General features: G+C 43.3%; 1 protein-coding gene across 1 annotated transcript in view; it reads left to right on the forward strand.

Moving 5' to 3' along the window:
• Positions 1–17,676, forward strand: part of LOC131852097 (uncharacterized) — a 29,001-nt gene extending 11,325 nt beyond the window's left edge. The window contains exons 7-24 of the mRNA XM_059202725.1: positions 450–2,740; positions 3,035–3,414; positions 3,463–3,715; positions 4,084–4,230; positions 4,442–4,598; positions 5,414–5,502; positions 6,152–6,263; positions 8,676–8,767; positions 9,188–9,306; positions 9,642–9,767; positions 11,921–12,011; positions 12,114–12,238; positions 12,583–12,681; positions 13,012–13,167; positions 14,357–14,590; positions 14,934–15,086; positions 16,103–16,207; positions 16,761–17,676. Coding sequence (XP_059058708.1) covers positions 450–2,740; positions 3,035–3,414; positions 3,463–3,715; positions 4,084–4,230; positions 4,442–4,598; positions 5,414–5,502; positions 6,152–6,263; positions 8,676–8,767; positions 9,188–9,306; positions 9,642–9,767; positions 11,921–12,011; positions 12,114–12,238; positions 12,583–12,681; positions 13,012–13,167; positions 14,357–14,590; positions 14,934–15,086; positions 16,103–16,207; positions 16,761–16,811 — 4,780 coding nt within the window. The 3' untranslated portion in view covers positions 16,812–17,676. The remainder of the gene's footprint in view (positions 1–449; positions 2,741–3,034; positions 3,415–3,462; positions 3,716–4,083; positions 4,231–4,441; positions 4,599–5,413; positions 5,503–6,151; positions 6,264–8,675; positions 8,768–9,187; positions 9,307–9,641; positions 9,768–11,920; positions 12,012–12,113; positions 12,239–12,582; positions 12,682–13,011; positions 13,168–14,356; positions 14,591–14,933; positions 15,087–16,102; positions 16,208–16,760) is intronic.
• The last annotated feature ends 267 nt before the right edge of the window (positions 17,677–17,943 follow it).

The following is a 17,943-nucleotide window of genomic DNA, read 5'->3' on the forward strand; positions in this document are numbered from 1 at the left end:
AAATCATCACAATCGGTGCTCCATTTTGTATATATATATAAAGTGTTTACTTTTGTTTGAGTCTATTTATTTAGGCTGATATATTGAGCTATGTAATGTAATTTTAAACTAAACAGAATAATGTTATTACTCCATTGGTATTTAAGTTAGAGAGTGTAAAAGTATTCTTATCTCATATTGTTATAAAGATAAAAGCAATGGACTTAAATAAATTAATAATTAAAAATAAAAAGTTATTTATTGGCTATAGTTTATATTGATTTTATTTTGAAATCTAAAAACTACGCAAGCTTTTATTGTGCTATTTATGTTGTAATATTATTGCAGAAAATAACCACATATATATAATATTTAAGTAAAACAAATTGAGTAAACGCACTAATGAATATATATTTGCATGGTTTGCTGTGGATTGCTTTTTATATTTATTAAAAAAAATAATTACGTAGACAATTAAAGAAATATTTGGACATTTTATCGACCGATAACGAAAACACTACCGACTTAAATGAATATTATCAACACCATCAGGACGAATTGGCAAAGCTGCTTACAATTCTTAATCCTAAGACTCCAACACTTTTAGATGAAACGGATGTCATTGAGGATAATGATGATGAAAAAAGTTATGCCTTAACCAGACAATCTAGTATTAAAAGTTACACTGGCAGTGTTTCTATATACCAGGACGATTATATATCGCAGAAAAGTCTCAAACATATATCAGAAGACCAAACCGATTTAAATAGACTACTCAATCGTAACTCTTTAGATTCTGATTCTCCAGGGCCATTAAGGAAAATAAAGAAATTCAAAACCAATTTTTTCCTCAAAAGACTAAGCAGCATGCGCGGTCGCAAAGACACACAAGACGATCAAATATCACTGAAATCGAATTCTTCTGATGCCTCTAGAATTTCACTAGATATAAAGAATGAGTTTAAAAAGTTTAAACGCATGAAAAAGCCTAAATTTTCCAAGACTTATACCAATAACGCAGATGAAGGTATAGGTATGGCATCTGTACTCGCCAGATCTGTGATTCATGCTCATACTAGTCTTGCTTGTATTGCTGAAACTCAAGATTCTGAACACTCCCCTAATTCAACATTAAGACGTGCTAGTGAATCTGAACCCACAATTAACGTATCTGATGAGGATAAACCCAAAACTACTACTGATACAGACACATCTATTGATGCTAATAGCAATAAAGATGAAAATAAAAAGGTGCCTGAGATACATTTTTCATCTCTCAAAAACATTAATTCTGATGAACCTGAAATTCTAGAAAAACGTGGAAGAAGATTATCAGAATCTTGTCCAACGTCTCCGATGGCTAGTAGGAATGACAATCTTCTTAAATTACCAGAAGACGCTGATTATTACGGTTCAGTATCATCTGCACTATCTGGTGAGAGTTCAGAAATATATTCTAGCTCAGACGAAGACGATGAAAGTTCTGATGTAAGAACAGACACGGAAAAATCAATTGAAACTACTAGTTCCCTTGTACACTCAGTTCTAAGCCACGAAATAAATCCAGCTTTAATAGCACAAATGGATAGAAAGCTTAGCACCCTTAAAACTGAAAAACTTGATCGCCAACTTCTTGAGGAGGATATACAAAATAAAACCACAGATGCTTATAAATTTGATAATACAAGAAACGAAAACAATGATATGGAAAAACAAGAGGTCGCAGCAATATCTGCTGGTGAACATCCCGAAATGTTTGTAGTTAAAAAATCAAATAGCCATCATTTTAAATTTCACAACCCTTTTACTCATAAGAAAGTATCTAAAAGTCTTAGTGCCCCTACATCCCCAGTAGAAAATAGCAGCTTTGTATATCGCTCTTCGCAGAAAATAAAACGACAACTTTCAAAATTGTCAACCAGCAATATGATAAAAAGCCTCTCGCATTATTCTTTAATACATAAAAAGAAACAGGAAGAAGTAAAAAGTTTAAGTAAACCGAGTTCAACGGCTGATATACTGTCAAAGGTACCTAGTGAAACTGTTTTGGGGTCTCCGTTTCTTTCTTATGCCGATTTGCTTAGTTTGGACAAAGAAGGGATAGATTTAAATAAAAGGTTTCATAAAAGTGATGAATATGTGGGTCCAAAAGTCTCAATGTATATAGGCTCTGAACCTGCTTCTAGGGCATCTTTGAGTGGAACATTATATACTGAACATGGCAGTCATGATTTAAATTATCACGAACATAATTCCAATAAAAAAGATAAATGTAGTATCAAACCATCTGGTTTACTTCACACTGCTATGGAGACGATACTTATAGATAAAGTTCAATCTTTACTATCTCCATCATCACCAGAACCTATACCGGCTGCCAATCAATTTTTTAATGACGTCTCTGAAAAATTAGAAAAGGTAGAAGTAGATAGGAATAAGACCCCAGAAACAACAGGCTTAGTTCATACGGCAATGGAGACTATTCTTTTAGATAAAGTTCAATCTCTCTTAATTCCTACTACCCCAGAACCAAGTCCTCCGAAACAGTTTTTTGATAAAATTGATCCTATCTTAGTTCAATCGAATAAAAGCGAACAAGAAACAAGTGGCTTAACACATACAGCTATGAAAACTATACTAATGGATAAAGTACAAACTTTAGTTAATCCAAATACAGAATTTGAGCCTGTTGAAGTTAAATCACTATTATTAGATTCCGAAAAAACTTGTAGTAAAAATCACGAAATGCAGGAATCAACGGGTCTTACGCATATGGCTATAGAAACTATTTTAGTGGATAAAGTCAAATCGCTCCTTGGGCCTTCTGTTGATGTTATACCTCAAACTCGTTGCCCTAAAGAACAAGGGATAAATTCTGAAAAAGTAAATATTTCAAAAAATAATGACCCTATTTCTTATGGTTTAGTTCACACTGGTATGGAATCAATGCTTATTGATAAAGTACAATCTCTATTAGATCCTGAAATTGACTCTTTAAAAGACATATCACAAAATACAACCGAAGTTCTTGAGAAAGACTCTCTTAAATTACGAGAAATTGAAATAGAACCTTCTAACGAAGAATCTGGATCCTTGAAATCTGCTGAAAATGATGCAAATATCGATAAAGTTGAAGCACATTCACCAATATCTAGCTCACTTATTTCTTCAGAAACAAAGGACGTTTCGACCAACATTAATACAGATTACAAAGAATTAAAAGAAAAGAAAAAACTAGTCAGACAGGACCGTGTGGAATCGAATAATGAAAACGAGTCGCATAAAATGTCCAAAAAATCTAACACTGTTCCACATAAACTAACAACGCCGGTTTTACAACACTTCCATCCCATTCTTAGTGGTGGTGCACCATTAGAGACCATTCCATCGTTGCCGGAAAGTAGTTTTGATCAGAGCGAAAGTTTAGATGAGATTGTAACAAAATGTCAATGTGAAAGCGAATGTAAATGTCAGGAGTGTGAGTCTAGTGGCACTAACAATGCTAGTGTGTGTGATAACTCGCATGCAGCGTGGCCTGTTGACAGGAGCGAGCGAGATAAAGATAAGGGTGAGAAAGACAAAGGATCACCACGTCATGCGAGGCATGAGTCCTATGGAGGGAAGGAGCCTGTTCCAGCTGTTACACACACGCAAAACTCTTCGTTGAATTCAACATCGACTCCAATGGGAATACATCGGCGATCTTCCGATTCTGACCTCAGTATTACACCCAAAGGTTAGTAATCTTTACTATTATTAGAAAGCTGAAGAGTAGTTTGATTAAATGAGCTAATCTCAGAAACAACTCAATTGAGAACTTTTTCAATTTGTTGAATAACACATTTGTCTAGGATGGCTATAGGCTATATAATATCTTGTTACAACGAGTAGAAGCAAAGCATCAATGCATGCAAAAATGTTGCCAAAACGGTGAAAATTTAATAATTTTGAAAAGTTTCTCTCTTAACACAAAGATCTTTTGCGATTCAGCTAGTTGTTAATATAAATGCTGTGTTAACATTTAAAACATAAATGTAGGTTAGAAATACGACATTTGTGTCTATACGGTATGACATTAATAGGTAAAATGATACATCTCAACAGGTAGTTCACTAAATGCGTCTGGGGTAAACGTTGGTAGCGGCGGTGGTGCTATTTTGAGGCCATCGATGAATAGCAACAACTTGGAAATGCTCGAGTATCCCTTCTTAACTATGACGGAGTACCCACCTGGATTTATAGTACATATAGGTGAGTTATCATACTGAAAGTTGACCTCTTTACATGATTTTGATAAACTAATAGCTTTTTAGCGCGTATAATATGAATCATACGCGCAATCTTGAGCGAAATAGTGAACACAAAAGTACGAAAATATAATCACTCACGATTAAGCGCGCTGGCGTTCCCGAGTGAAAGAACGAAGTACGCGTTCGTCTGTAAAGGCCGGTTACGTGCGCAGGCGGCACGGTGTGCGCGCGGTCGGTGAAGCTGGCGGACGGCGGCGAGAGCGCGGCGCGCGCCGCCTGGTGGGCCGAGCTGCGCACCGAGCTGCGCGCGCACGCCCGCGCGCTGCGCTGCAACGCCGTGCTCGCGTACTCGGACGCCGCCGCCATCTGGTGAGTACTCACACTCGCACTCACACTCACTATATATACGGACGGCGGCGAGAGCGCGGCGCGCGCCGCCTGGTGGGCCGAGCTGCGCACCGAGCTGCGCGCGCACGCCCGCGCGCTGCGCTGCAACGCCGTGCTCGCGCGCGCGCACGCCCGCGCGCTGCGCTGCAACGCCGTGCTCGCGTACTCGGACGCCGCCGCCATCTGGTGAGTACTCACACTCGCACTCACACTCACTATATATACGGACGGCGGCGAGAGCGCGGCGCGCGCCGCCTGGTGGGCCGAGCTGCGCACCGAGCTGCGCGCGCACGCCCGCGCGCTGCGCTGCAACGCCGTGCTCGCGTACTCGGACGCCGCCGCCATCTGGTGAGTACTCACACTCGCACTCACACTCACTATATATACGGACGGCGGCGAGAGCGCGGCGCGCGCCGCCTGGTGGGCCGAGCTGCGCACCAAAAGACTTGAAATTATCGCAAAAATGTTTGGCTTTTTTTGTTAGATTAATAAGTTAAGGTGGATTACTAATCTAAGGTACTTGGAGTCCCTATATATAATAGTAGAATTACTATAAAACGCAAGTGCCACTAGGTGTACGAAATACGAACGGTGTACGAAGTCCGGGTAGCTAACGAGCCAACAACTGCTTGGGAATATTTGACGCCCACCCGCAGTGACGGATCAACGTACATATCACATCCAACACAACATACACATTAACACACACATTAGGAAATTGAGTTTTATTGTAATAGCTTTTAAGTCTTAATTAAATTTATTGCATTTCTGATATATGTATTTAATTTGTTACTCAGTGAGGATGTGTGTGTCCTGTCTGCATCAGGAACAGCTGCTGTCATCAATCTAGATTGCGACTTCAACGCGGAGAGCGAACCTATTCCTGGTATTGAAATTGATTTCTATTACGAAGTTTCCTTTCCTTAATAGAGTTATAAAGGCTTTCAATATATGTTTACAACCATAAATATTAATAAAAAGACTTAAATTTTTCAACATGGGAAAACTCGTTTAATATTTATACTTATTATTAACATATTAAAGTATATTTTTTAATTTATAGTATTGCTCTCCCACTGGTCGAATTGAACATTATTAAGGTTCTTTAAGACTATGCGTGTGTGTATCAAATACGTGGTAGTATGTGTAACGTATTATTTATTGATTTAATATATTTTTTGCATAATTAAAAAAATATATTTGCATTCTGCAGTCCTTTTCTATATTATCTCTATGCATGAAATTTCATAATCCGCGTCCGCGCAATCATATAAAGGGTTACAAAGCAAATGTGAAGCAAAAACCTCACGCTTATACGTTCAGTATCATGTTGTCATGATACTGAACATCATCACACTTCTTCATCATTCGAAATTAGAAATATCTTTGATATTTCTTTTTTAAACTGATCTGTAAACTGAACTGCTCAATCTATTAGAAATTTTCTTATGCCTCTTTTACAATTCGATATTAATTAAGAAATTTTATATAAATTTATAATATGTATATGCTTAAATAACTGCTATTTTGTTTAGCAAACACCAAGGCGGCAGATGAAGTAGATGAGTGCTGTTCGATAGCTCACGTGCCGTACTCTCCTGGTGCTGGCCCTTATCGTGCTGAACTGTCCGTCTGTGGAGGTTGCAGGTAAATAATTCAAAAATACATATATGTAATAGGTTCAATAACTCATGTCATATGGGTACATAATGCCTATATTTTGATTTCAATATCTGTACTTTAAAAAATATTTTTTTAAACAGATAAGGAATTTATCTTGTTTACTATGATATACATTTAGCTAGATACTCCCAAGGTAAGGCAATTAAGGAAATAATTTTGCTAGTGAAGACGAATTAAGTATTGTTCACACAGCAGTGCACGTGTCACCTTATAGTTGTCTATCTTTATTTAGTGTATAATAATATTGACTTTATTTTGTACAAACTTTTTTTTTGCTGCGCACCACATTGTGGAATCACCTTTCAGCAATGGTATTTATGGGACACAGTCACCTAGATACATCAAAATAATAATTGCATTTAATAATGTCTAGTAAGACAAATTCAATATTGTCTACTAGGCACTGCTGTATCTAAACTGTGTCACCCCACCTTACATTTTCCTATTATTATTTAGTATATAAGATCATTATTTCTATGTACACATTGTCAGTTTATTATCATCTGTAATATACATCGTCTCGACCAGCAACATCGTATATATCACCCGCAACAGTGGTGACCCTGACGTGATCTGGCCGACGTGGTCGAGACGATACCTGGGAAAACGACGAGATCAAACAAGAGATCTCTGTCTGACGGCATCCTGCGCACCACCAACATATTTTCCACCGGCTTCCCAGAAGCGGGTCTCACCGGCTCGGAAATTCAAGAGGCATAAAAGTTCGTTGGCAATACTGCGCAACAAGGATCCTGCCGTGCTACTGACCCCCAGTAAACACAACTGCCTGCTGGATATAATCTCTGGACGAAAAATTGAAACTGGAAAAATAAAGCAAAAATGCTGTCTACAAAAGTACAGCCAACAGTCACCGCCGACGTCATTGCACACCTGTCGTCACTAATTGCGACACTGCGATCAGAAATTGCTGATATACGCGAAAAGCGCTCGCCACACACAAACAGACGCAGCAACTACCGATCTAGGTCAAATTTGCACCTACGGTCATTGCATAGTCAGAAAAATGACTATTATTTTATATTATATCATCGCAAATATAAAGAAAAGGCATACAAATGTGACATGCCGCGCTCCTATAGACAACCGTCGGAAAACTAGTTTCGACGCAGAATAAGACGGAACGCTGTGCTGTTCATCCGTATAACCGCCTCGATATAACCGACTCTAACAGTGGCTATAGAATTTTGGTGGACACCGAAAGCAAAAATCTCGGTGAATAAAACACAAGCACAGACCAAAGAGAGCGCTAGCGAAATCAAATTATTCGCCGCAAACAATTAATATGAGCAAATGCGAGTTCTTCACAAATGAGTTAGATTTTCTTGGTTATCATATAACGAGCCAAGGTTTTAAAACATCGTATTAAAAATGGCAAGCAATCGACGAGTACCCTAAACCCACGACAGTCGAAGATTTACGTCGTTATTTGGGTATAATGAATTTTTATTGTTACAAAAGTTCATAATATCTTAAATTTTACAGTTAACTTAAATAATTTTTTTTGTGTGTAATATATATATTTTTTTTTCTCTCAAGGGGGGAATATCTATGGGACACAGTCACCCAGATACATCAAAATAATAATTGCATTTAATAATGTCTAGTAAGACAAATTCAATATTGTCTACTAGGCACTGCTGTATCTAAACTGTGTCACCCCACCTTACATTTTCCTATTGTTATTTAGTATATAAGATCATTATTTCTATGTACATATTGTCAGTTTATCATCATATGTAATATACATCGTCTCGACCAGCAACATCTTAATATTTACCCGCAACAGTATTTCCAAACCGATACAATATTGAAACCTTCAAGAAAAGAGTTTATTCCTATTTATAAGGCCGACAACGCACTTGCAATTCCCCTGGTGTTGTGGTGCTCATGGGCGGCGGTAATCGCTTACCATCAGGTGAGCCGCATGCTCGTTTGTCCCCTGTGCTATAAAAAAAAGTTCAGTTTTTGAGTTAACTATCATCTGTTACTATATTTATCGTTTCAACCTACAATATCACCTCACTATTCAGGAATATTAATTATATATGTACGTACAATAACAAATTAAATACAGTTTATAAATATAAAATATTTGGAAAATTTCATCAGAATCGAATTTAATTTTGCATCTATATAGGTGTTTATATATAAGTCCAACATACTCCTTTGGACTTATATAAATATCAAATAGAACTATTATTAATAAATTGCACCCGCGTATCTACATTAAACCAGCAGTGGTTGGATGTACTGGTTGTATCCGTCGCAGAGTGCGATGATAATGATGTGTGGTGATAATGATGATGTGTGATGATACTGATGATGATGATGATGATGATGATGGTGATGTGGCAGGCGCGCGCGGGTGCCGGCGGTGGTGCTGGCGAGCTGCGCGAAGCCGGCGCGGCTGCCGGCCTGCCCCAAGGCCGTCACCATCACCGCCGTCGGTACGCTCCTCTACTCTCTTTGTACTATCCTAATCTAGTGTTATACTAATCAATGTAGGTTTATTTGTTAATGAGCTGATTGTCCTGACCTCATACTTATTTTTATCATCTTATACTGGTGTCTTGCCAGTGTGTATCGTTTATATAAACGAGCGTACCATTCCATTAAAAGAAATACAAAATTGCTCTTGTCTTGTATTAATATTAAAACATCATTTCATACCTAAATAGATACCCTACATATAAGCCGGGGTGGCTTCACACAGATGTACATGTGTAATACATATAAACCTTCCTCTTGAATCGCTCTATCTATTGTTAAAAGCTTCATTAAAATCCGTTGCATAGTTTAAAAGATTTAATCGATCAGACAGCGGAAGCGACTTCATTTTATAGTATGTAAAGATTAACGTATTACAGCGGCACGTGTACGTAGAGCGCCGCCCACAGGTGAGCCCGCAGCTAGAGACATCTCCGATCAGCTGCCGTTCTTAGAGTACGAACTGCACAAGTTACTCATTGCCAAGTTAAGGATGCAGGTAATCTTTTATTTCATATCTATTTGATGTCTATAGGATATTCTTATTGTATTTAATCAATCATATCAAATGTGGCGTTCATCACGACGTCACATTGATAATGGGTCTAATTATCTGGGACATCGCCGGTAAAGAGCGCTGCACTGAGTGATAGGGGTCGACGTCCTTGCGGGCGAGGACTGTGTCGTATGTTTATGTGATAGCGAGGTAGGAATGGAGCAGGGTGATCCGTAGGAACTCTAGGTAGATATACTATTATGGGATCATTGGCCTCAAGAACGTGCCTCCGGTATAGTCACGATAGGAATATAAAGTGATATAATTGTTGTGTGCAGGGGGCGAACGCAGTGTTCTCACTGCAGACGCAGGTGTGTGTGGGCGAGCGCTGCGTCATGGCGCTCGCCAGCGGCTCCGCGGTGCGGCTCGCCGCGCTGCCGCCGCCCACGCCGCCCAGGATCAAGGTACGTACACACTGCACGCACTGCACACTGCACACTGCACAGTGCACAGTACGCAGTGTTCTCACTGCACACGCAGGTGTGTGTGGGCGAGCGCTGCGTCATGGCGCTCGCCAGCGGCTCCGCGGTGCGGCTCGCCGCGCTGCCGCCGCCCACGCCGCCCAGGATCAAGGTACGTACACACTGCACGCACTGCACACTGCACACTGCACACTGCACAGTACGCAGTGTTCTCACTGCACACGCAGGTGTGTGTGGGCGAGCGCTGCGTCATGGCGCTCGCCAGCGGCTCCGCGGTGCGGCTCGCCGCGCTGCCGCCGCCCACGCCGCCCAGGATCAAGGTACGTACACACTGCACGCACTGCACACTGCACACTGCACAGTGCACAGTACGCAGTGTTCTCACTGCACACGCAGGTGTGTGTGGGCGAGCGCTGCGTCATGGCGCTCGCCAGCGGCTCCGCGGTGCGGCTCGCCGCGCTGCCGCCGCCCACGCCGCCCAGGATCAAGGTACGTACACACTGCACGCACTGCACACTGCACACTGCACACTGCACAGTACGCAGTGTTCTCACTGCACACGCAGGTGTGTGTGGGCGAGCGCTGCGTCATGGCGCTCGCCAGCGGCTCCGCGGTGCGGCTCGCCGCGCTGCCGCCGCCCACGCCGCCCAGGATCAAGGTACGTACACACTGCACGCACTGCACACTGCACACTGCACACTGCACAGTACGCAGTGTTCTCACTGCACACGCAGGTGTGTGTGGGCGAGCGCTGCGTCATGGCGCTCGCCAGCGGCTCCGCGGTGCGGCTCGCCGCGCTGCCGCCGCCCACGCCGCCCAGGATCAAGGTACGTACACACTGCACGCACTGCACACTGCACACTGCACAGTGCACAGTACGCAGTGTTCTCACTGCACACGCAGGTGTGTGTGGGCGAGCGCTGCGTCATGGCGCTCGCCAGCGGCTCCGCGGTGCGGCTCGCCGCGCTGCCGCCGCCCACGCCGCCCAGGATCAAGGTACGTACACACTGCACGCACTGCACACTGCACACTGCACAGTGCACAGTACGCAGTGTTCTCACTGCACACGCAGGTGTGTGTGGGCGAGCGCTGCGTCATGGCGCTCGCCAGAGTTCCGCGGTGCGGCTATGCCGCCGCCCACGCCGCCCAGGATCATGGTCCGTACACACTGCACGCACTGCACACTGCACACTGCACAGTATCGCATTTCTCACTCTGTACACGCAGGTGTGTGTGGGCGAGCGCTTCATGGCGCTCGCCAGCGGAATTTCCGCGGTGCGGCTCGGTGCGTTGCCGCCGCCCACGCCGCCCAGGATCAAGGTACGTACACACTGCACGCACTGCACACTGCACAGTACGCAGTGTTCTCACTGCAGACGCAGGTGTGTGGGCGAGCGCTGCGTCATGGCGCTCGCCAGCGGCTCCGCGGTGCGGCTCGCCGCGCTGCCGCCGCCCACGCCGCCCAGGATCAAGGTACGTACACACTGCACGCACTGCACACTGCACACTGCACAGTACGCAGTGTTCTCACTGCACACGCAGGTGTGTGTGGGCGAGCGCTGCGTCATGGCGCTCGCCAGCGGCTCCGCGGTGCGGCTCGCCGCGCTGCCGCCGCCCACGCCGCCCAGGATCAAGGTACGTACACACTGCACGCACTGCACACTGCACACTGCACAGTACGCAGTGTTCTCACTGCACACGCAGGTGTGTGTGGGCGAGCGCTGCTTAATGGCGCTCGCCAGCGGCTCCGCGGTGCGGCTCGCCGCGCTGCCGCCGCCCACGCCGCCCAGGATCAAGGTACGTACACACTGCACGCACTGCACACTGCACACTGCACAGTGCACAGTACGCAGTGTTCTCACTGCACACGCAGGTGTGTGTGGGCGAGCGCTGCGTCATGGCGCTCGCCAGCGGCTCCGCGGTGCGGCTCGCCGCGCTGCCGCCGCCCACGCCGCCCAGGATCAAGGTACGTACACACTGCACGCACTGCACACTGCACACTGCACACTGCACAGTACGCAGTGTTCTCACTGCACACGCAGGTGTGTGTGGGCGAGCACTGCGTCATAACATTATGAACTCTAATAATAACAATACAAAGTACGTACTTTTTTAACATATTTAATTTGTTACAGGCCTCAGAGAACGACAAAGATGCTCTAGAAATACAGAAAGCGCTTTGGGACACATTCACAGCTAACAAAGCAGCGAATGGTTTCGATGTTGGTGAGTTAACTAAGTATAAAAATACATATGTTAAATACTTGTTTAATAACACTATACATAATATCTACTATTTTTACTCTGTGGTAATATGCGTGTTTGTAGGAGGACCCGAATTTAGTACTAACGGTGCGTTACCGGAAGTGGAAGGTGATGAGTCGACCGCGCCTGCTCTCGACCTCTGTGCGGATAAAGATGCCTGCGTACTCGAACTTGATGAGGCGGAAGACGTAAGTAGAATTTTAGTCAATGTATTAAAGGATAAATACATATGTATTATGGTATCACTGTATCAATATACCACATATTTTAATAATATTATCTAAATACATACATAACGTGCTATCAAAATATCATATCATTTTTTGTCTATCATTATCATCTGCTTCTTCCCTATCCCATTTATTTGTGGTCGGCGTAATATGTTTTGCTCTTCCATTCATCCCTGTTCGCAGTCATCTCGTTATGTACTCCCTTTTTTGTCGGTAATAATCACTATTGAAATCGAAGGATAAAAAGTAAAATAAGAGGAATTTGAGAGATTCCTGTTTAAGATGTAGTTGCACGTATACAGGTGGAGACGGCGCGCACGCTGGCAGCGCGGCGACTGCACGCGCGCCTCCCGCTGTACACCGCGCAGCGAGCGCGAGCCCCGCCCCACGCATACACGCAGGTACGTGTATCCGCACGTGCGTAGCCACGTGCACGGACTAGAAATGCGATGTCTTTTTAAATGATAATGGAATGGTGCACTACCTGGGCGCCGATTTACGCTGGCATGACACCAGTGGAAGTTAGTAGGATGGCCCATCGTGATCGTGAATGTACCAGGAATGTTGCAGGATGGTTTCCAGAGAGAACTGTGTTGCAGTCAAATTGTCATGGTATATTGCTAACAGTGGCTTCATTAGTCTACATAATTAATTATCTCTTTTCCCCAGGAAATGCGATGGTTGACGGAGATAAGTGTGACACAAGTTTAAGGTTCTGTGATGATGTACAGGTGTGGCGCGCCCGACTGCAGCTGGCCGGCCAGGGCGGAGCCAGTACGGCGGCTGAGAGACACGTGGCGCGCGCACTCGACGGCGTCGCGTACAAGCTGCGCCGCCTGCAGCCCTGCGCGCTGCTCGCGCCGCGCCTGCAGCTCGACCTGCCGGAGGTGAGTGCCCGCGCTGCACGCTGCACGCTGCACGCTGCACGCTGCACGCTGCACGCTGCACGGCGTCGCGTACGAGCTGCGCCGCCTGCAGCCCTGCGCGCTGCTCGCGCCGCGCCTGCAGCTCGACCTGCCGGAGGTGAGTGCCCGCGCTGCACGCTGCACGCTGCACGCTGCACGCTGCACGCTGCACGCTGCACGGCGTCGCGTACGAGCTGCGCCGCCTGCAGCCCTGCGCGCTGCTCGCGCCGCGCCTGCAGCTCGACCTGCCGGAGGTGAGTGCCCGCGCTGCACGCTGCACGCTGCACGCTGCACGGCGTCGCGTACAAGCTGCGCCGCCTGCAGCCCTGCGCGCTGCTCGCGCCGCGCCTGCAGCTCGACCTGCCGGAGGTGAGTGCCCGCGCTGCACGCTGCACGCTGCACGCTGCACGCTGCACGGCGTCGCGTACGAGCTGCGCCGCCTGCAGCCCTGCGCGCTGCTCGCGCCGCGCCTGCAGCTCGACCTGCCGGAGGTGAGTGCCCGCGCTGCACGCTGCACGCTGCACGCTGCACGCTGCACGCTGCACGGCGTCGCGTACGAGCTGCGCCGCCTGCAGCCCTGCGCGCTGCTCGCGCCGCGCCTGCAGCTCGACCTGCCGGAGGTGAGTGCCCGCGCTGCACGCTGCACGCTGCACGCTGCACGCTGCACGCTGCACGCTGCACGCTGCACGGCGTCGCGTACGAGCTGCGCCGCCTGCAGCCCTGCGCGCTGCTCGCGCCGCGCCTGCAGCTCGACCTGCCGGAGGTGAGTGCCCGCGCTGCACGCTGCACGCTGCACGCTGCACGCTGCACGCTGCACGCTGCACGCTGCACGGCGTCGCGTACGAGCTGCGCCGCCTGCAGCCCTGCGCGCTGCTCGCGCCGCGCCTGCAGCTCGACCTGCCGGAGGTGAGTGCCCGCGCTGCACGCTGCACGCTGCACGCTGCACGGCGTCGCGTACGAGCTGCGCCGCCTGCAGCCCTGCGCGCTGCTCGCAACTTGAAAAAAGAAGCAACATACAAAATGTCCTAGTACTGATAAAATACTGATAAGAATTGACGTACATAAGTAGCTAAAAATGTTCTATGTGCTTTCGACTGTGACGTCGAAGTTACATGTGTTTACACCATAAATTAAATATTATTAATTTAAAATTCCATTTATTTTCTTCTAGGATGAAATTCAATTGGTCCTCTCCGGAGCAGCCATTCCCTTAGTGGACCCGACGAAGCCTGATATCAACGGACTATCAGAAAATAGGAACTTGCAAACTTCTAACCAAATACAAACTAGTCATGGTAATGGGACGGGTGATGCCGATGATGATATCTTCGCATTGGATGAGGAGCAGTTGGTGAGGACGCAGCCTTCGGAAGTGGTCGAAGAAAAGGCTCCTATTAATGGACAGGTAATTCATTTAAAAAGTAGTTTGCAAACAAACGTTAGTAGGTAACATCTTATAAATATAAAAAGTCATCATCAAATATTACCAACACCAAAACTTTATATCCATTTAAACTATCGACAACACTTCGGTGGAAAATACTAATGGATAACAGATAATAACAGTAGGCTCACCATGACAGAAGATGATGAAAAATAGATATTGGCCGATTCTCAGACCTACTCAATACGCTCACAAACTATCATGAGAATCGGTCAAGCCGTTTCGGAGGTGTATAAAACTGTGACACGAGAATTTTATATATAAGATCCTTACAAAATGAGTACCGTGTAAACTGTAGGGGCAGGCGAGCGCGGCGCCGGCGAGCGTGTCGCTGTGGTCCGCGAGCTCCGCGCGCGGGTCGCGGCTGTGCGCGCTGCGGCTGCTGTTCGTGCGGGAGACCACGTGCGTCCGCGAGCTGGGCGGCCTTAGCGGGTTCCTACACACCTTCACGTGCGAGGTGACCGCCGGCTACGATAATACGATATCAATACTAGATTTAAACACAAACTTGCTGTCCCCAAGTATCCTTTAGAAAAAGTTAATAGATCTTTTATGGGAATAGGTATAAAAATTTACAATAAAATACCAAAGGATATGTTGGAATTACCCTTAAATAAATTCAAAGCATCTGTTAAATATTATTTACTGAGCGAAGCCTATTACTCACTAAACGATTACTTGAATGACGAGTGTGCACGGCAATAGTTGTTCGTGCACTGAATTTTCATTTAATGTTAGACATAGACACCTATATAAATATACATTGTAAATAAATTGGCTTTAAAAAAAAAAAGTAATTCATTTGAGTTTCTTGCCAGTTCTTCTCAATTGGATCTATATACCGAACTGGACGGTAGGGAAAAAAAATAAAATTAAAATGTAAAAATTTGACGTTCATAAACGGCTAAAATGTCCTACATGAATAAATGATTTTTGAATTTGAATTTGAATTTGAGTATAATAGAAAATCACTCAGTCAAATAAGCGTACATTGAAGCACAAAAAAATGTGATGACTTCGTCGTCACATTTTTTTTCAATCTACCGCTCATTCTGAAACCTGTTTCATCACAAGAAGAATAGAATAGAAAATCATTTATTCAAATAAACTTACATTGAAGCACTTTTGAATAGACTCTCGATGTCTATATGTTGCTCTTTTAAATAATTTTATTATTACTTTACATTTTTAAGTTTAAGTGTGTGAATACAAACCACCAATTAACTAATTCAATTAAATACTCAAATAGAAAAAATATTGAATATATCTGGTTAAACAATTAATAAGAGGAAATCAGTCATAGTGATTCAAGTGCAGTAGTAAGCACGATACTGTCTTTCTTGGACTCTCGATTCTATATTGAGTGTCAATAATTAGACTTAAACTTAATATAATATCGTACCATATCAAGTGTCCTACCATTTTTCCTCGTCTATTGTGAGTGTATAAAACTTAATATAATATCGTTTGTAGGTGCTAGCGATAGCACGTGCGTATACAGCGGCGCTGGGCGGGAACGCTCTCACATCGTTCTATATCACGCAACTCATGTTGCAAGACAACGCACACAAAAATCAGGTAAACTTCTAAAATAAAACATATCCTAATCCTAACAATATTATAGACGCAAACGTTTGTAATTATGGATGGATGTTTGTTACTCTTTCATGCAAAAATTACTGAACGAATTTTGATGAAACTTTATAGTAATATAGTTTATATATCAGATAACATAAGCTATAATTTAAAAAGATATATGTAAAAAAATAATATATATGTTATGTAAGTGTGATGCACGCGAAGTTGCGGCGGTCAACTAGTATAAAATATACATATAATTATTAACAATATTATATATTATTAACAATCCCCTTTTGCTTCCTGGTGTATTTGTCACGATGGGTCAACTGACGTGACTTCATCAACTTATCATCCTCCACTGATGCCCCGCCAGCGAAAACCGTTAGAGCAGGCGGGTGCACCATTCTCATCACTTAAACCTGCCTTGGAGTTTTACAAATATTTCAAAACCAAAATTAGCCACATCGGTCCAGTTTTTCTCGAGTTTTAGCAAGATTGAGAAACGTCATTTCGTTTTTATATATATGTTTAATATATATGTCATTTTCAGGGTCAATGTCTACTATCGGTGGGTGGAGATGTGGTGCATATAACGTATTAAGTTAATATCCAAGTAATGCATATCAAATTTGAATGGTGCAACCTACACTATGAAAATATCAAAGAAATATATTGATAATGTCAAAGTACAGTCACCTCTAAAAATATGACACATTTTGGTATTATATATTCTGTGTATAATATGTATGTACTTACAATATACATGTATATGTATCAGTTATCTAGTACCCATAACACAAGCTTTAGCTAGCTAAACTTGGGTCTAGATAGCACTGTGTAAATTGTCCTGAGATTATTATTATGTGATATGTATAGTAACTAAAATATCCTATACACAATTTTATATAAAAAATATTTATTGACGTTTTGAAAATCATAATTATAGAGGTAACATTAATATCAACCATTTGTCATACATAAACAAATATGCAATTTTTAATGTCATAATGACCTGCCAAAAAAGTGTATAGTTTATATTTCGTTCATACCAAATGTTTGTCTGATATTATAGAAAAAAAGTAACAAAACCAAAACTATCATCATCTGCTTCTTCCTTATCCCATTTATTTGGGGTCGGCGTAATATGTTTTTCTCTTCCATTCATCCCTAAAGCCAAAACCATTCTCTCGTAATATGAATTTGAGTGAACGAACTGATAAAAAAATAAAAGCTTGAGAGAAAACAATAAGTTAATTATTTTAAGAAATAGCACAAATTTTACAGCTACATATTTTATTGTTAGAAACTTAGCACTTGTTATTGTTTGACATCTTTAATATTTAAATGTAAATGAAATCAAATAACTCATGCAGGTATTAAGGCTAATGGATAGTACTTAAATTGTGATTACTTTTTTAAATGTACTTGCAAAACCAAACCAATATTGAATTTTTCCTTAAATGTAATGTAGTCTATTGTCCTCAGCAAACCATTGTATATAGTGTAGCGAAAAACAAAAATTATATGTACTATTTATATTGTTAACCGGCTTTTAACGCAATTAATTTTATAGTAAATAAAGGTAATTCTTTACCATACCTCTGTCGGCGTTTCGATTAGGTTGCACTGTACCTTTATTTACCGTAAAATTATTCGTGTTAAAACCCGGTTAATAATATAAATAATGTAAGTTAAACACGAAAGTTGAAAAACAAAAATAACATAACTCTTTT

Source organism: Achroia grisella, unplaced genomic scaffold (genome assembly GCF_030625045.1).
Source record: "Achroia grisella isolate CSIRO2021 unplaced genomic scaffold, CSIRO_AGI_Agris_v1 utg840, whole genome shotgun sequence".
Classification (NCBI taxonomy): Eukaryota; Metazoa; Arthropoda; class Insecta; order Lepidoptera; family Pyralidae; genus Achroia; species Achroia grisella.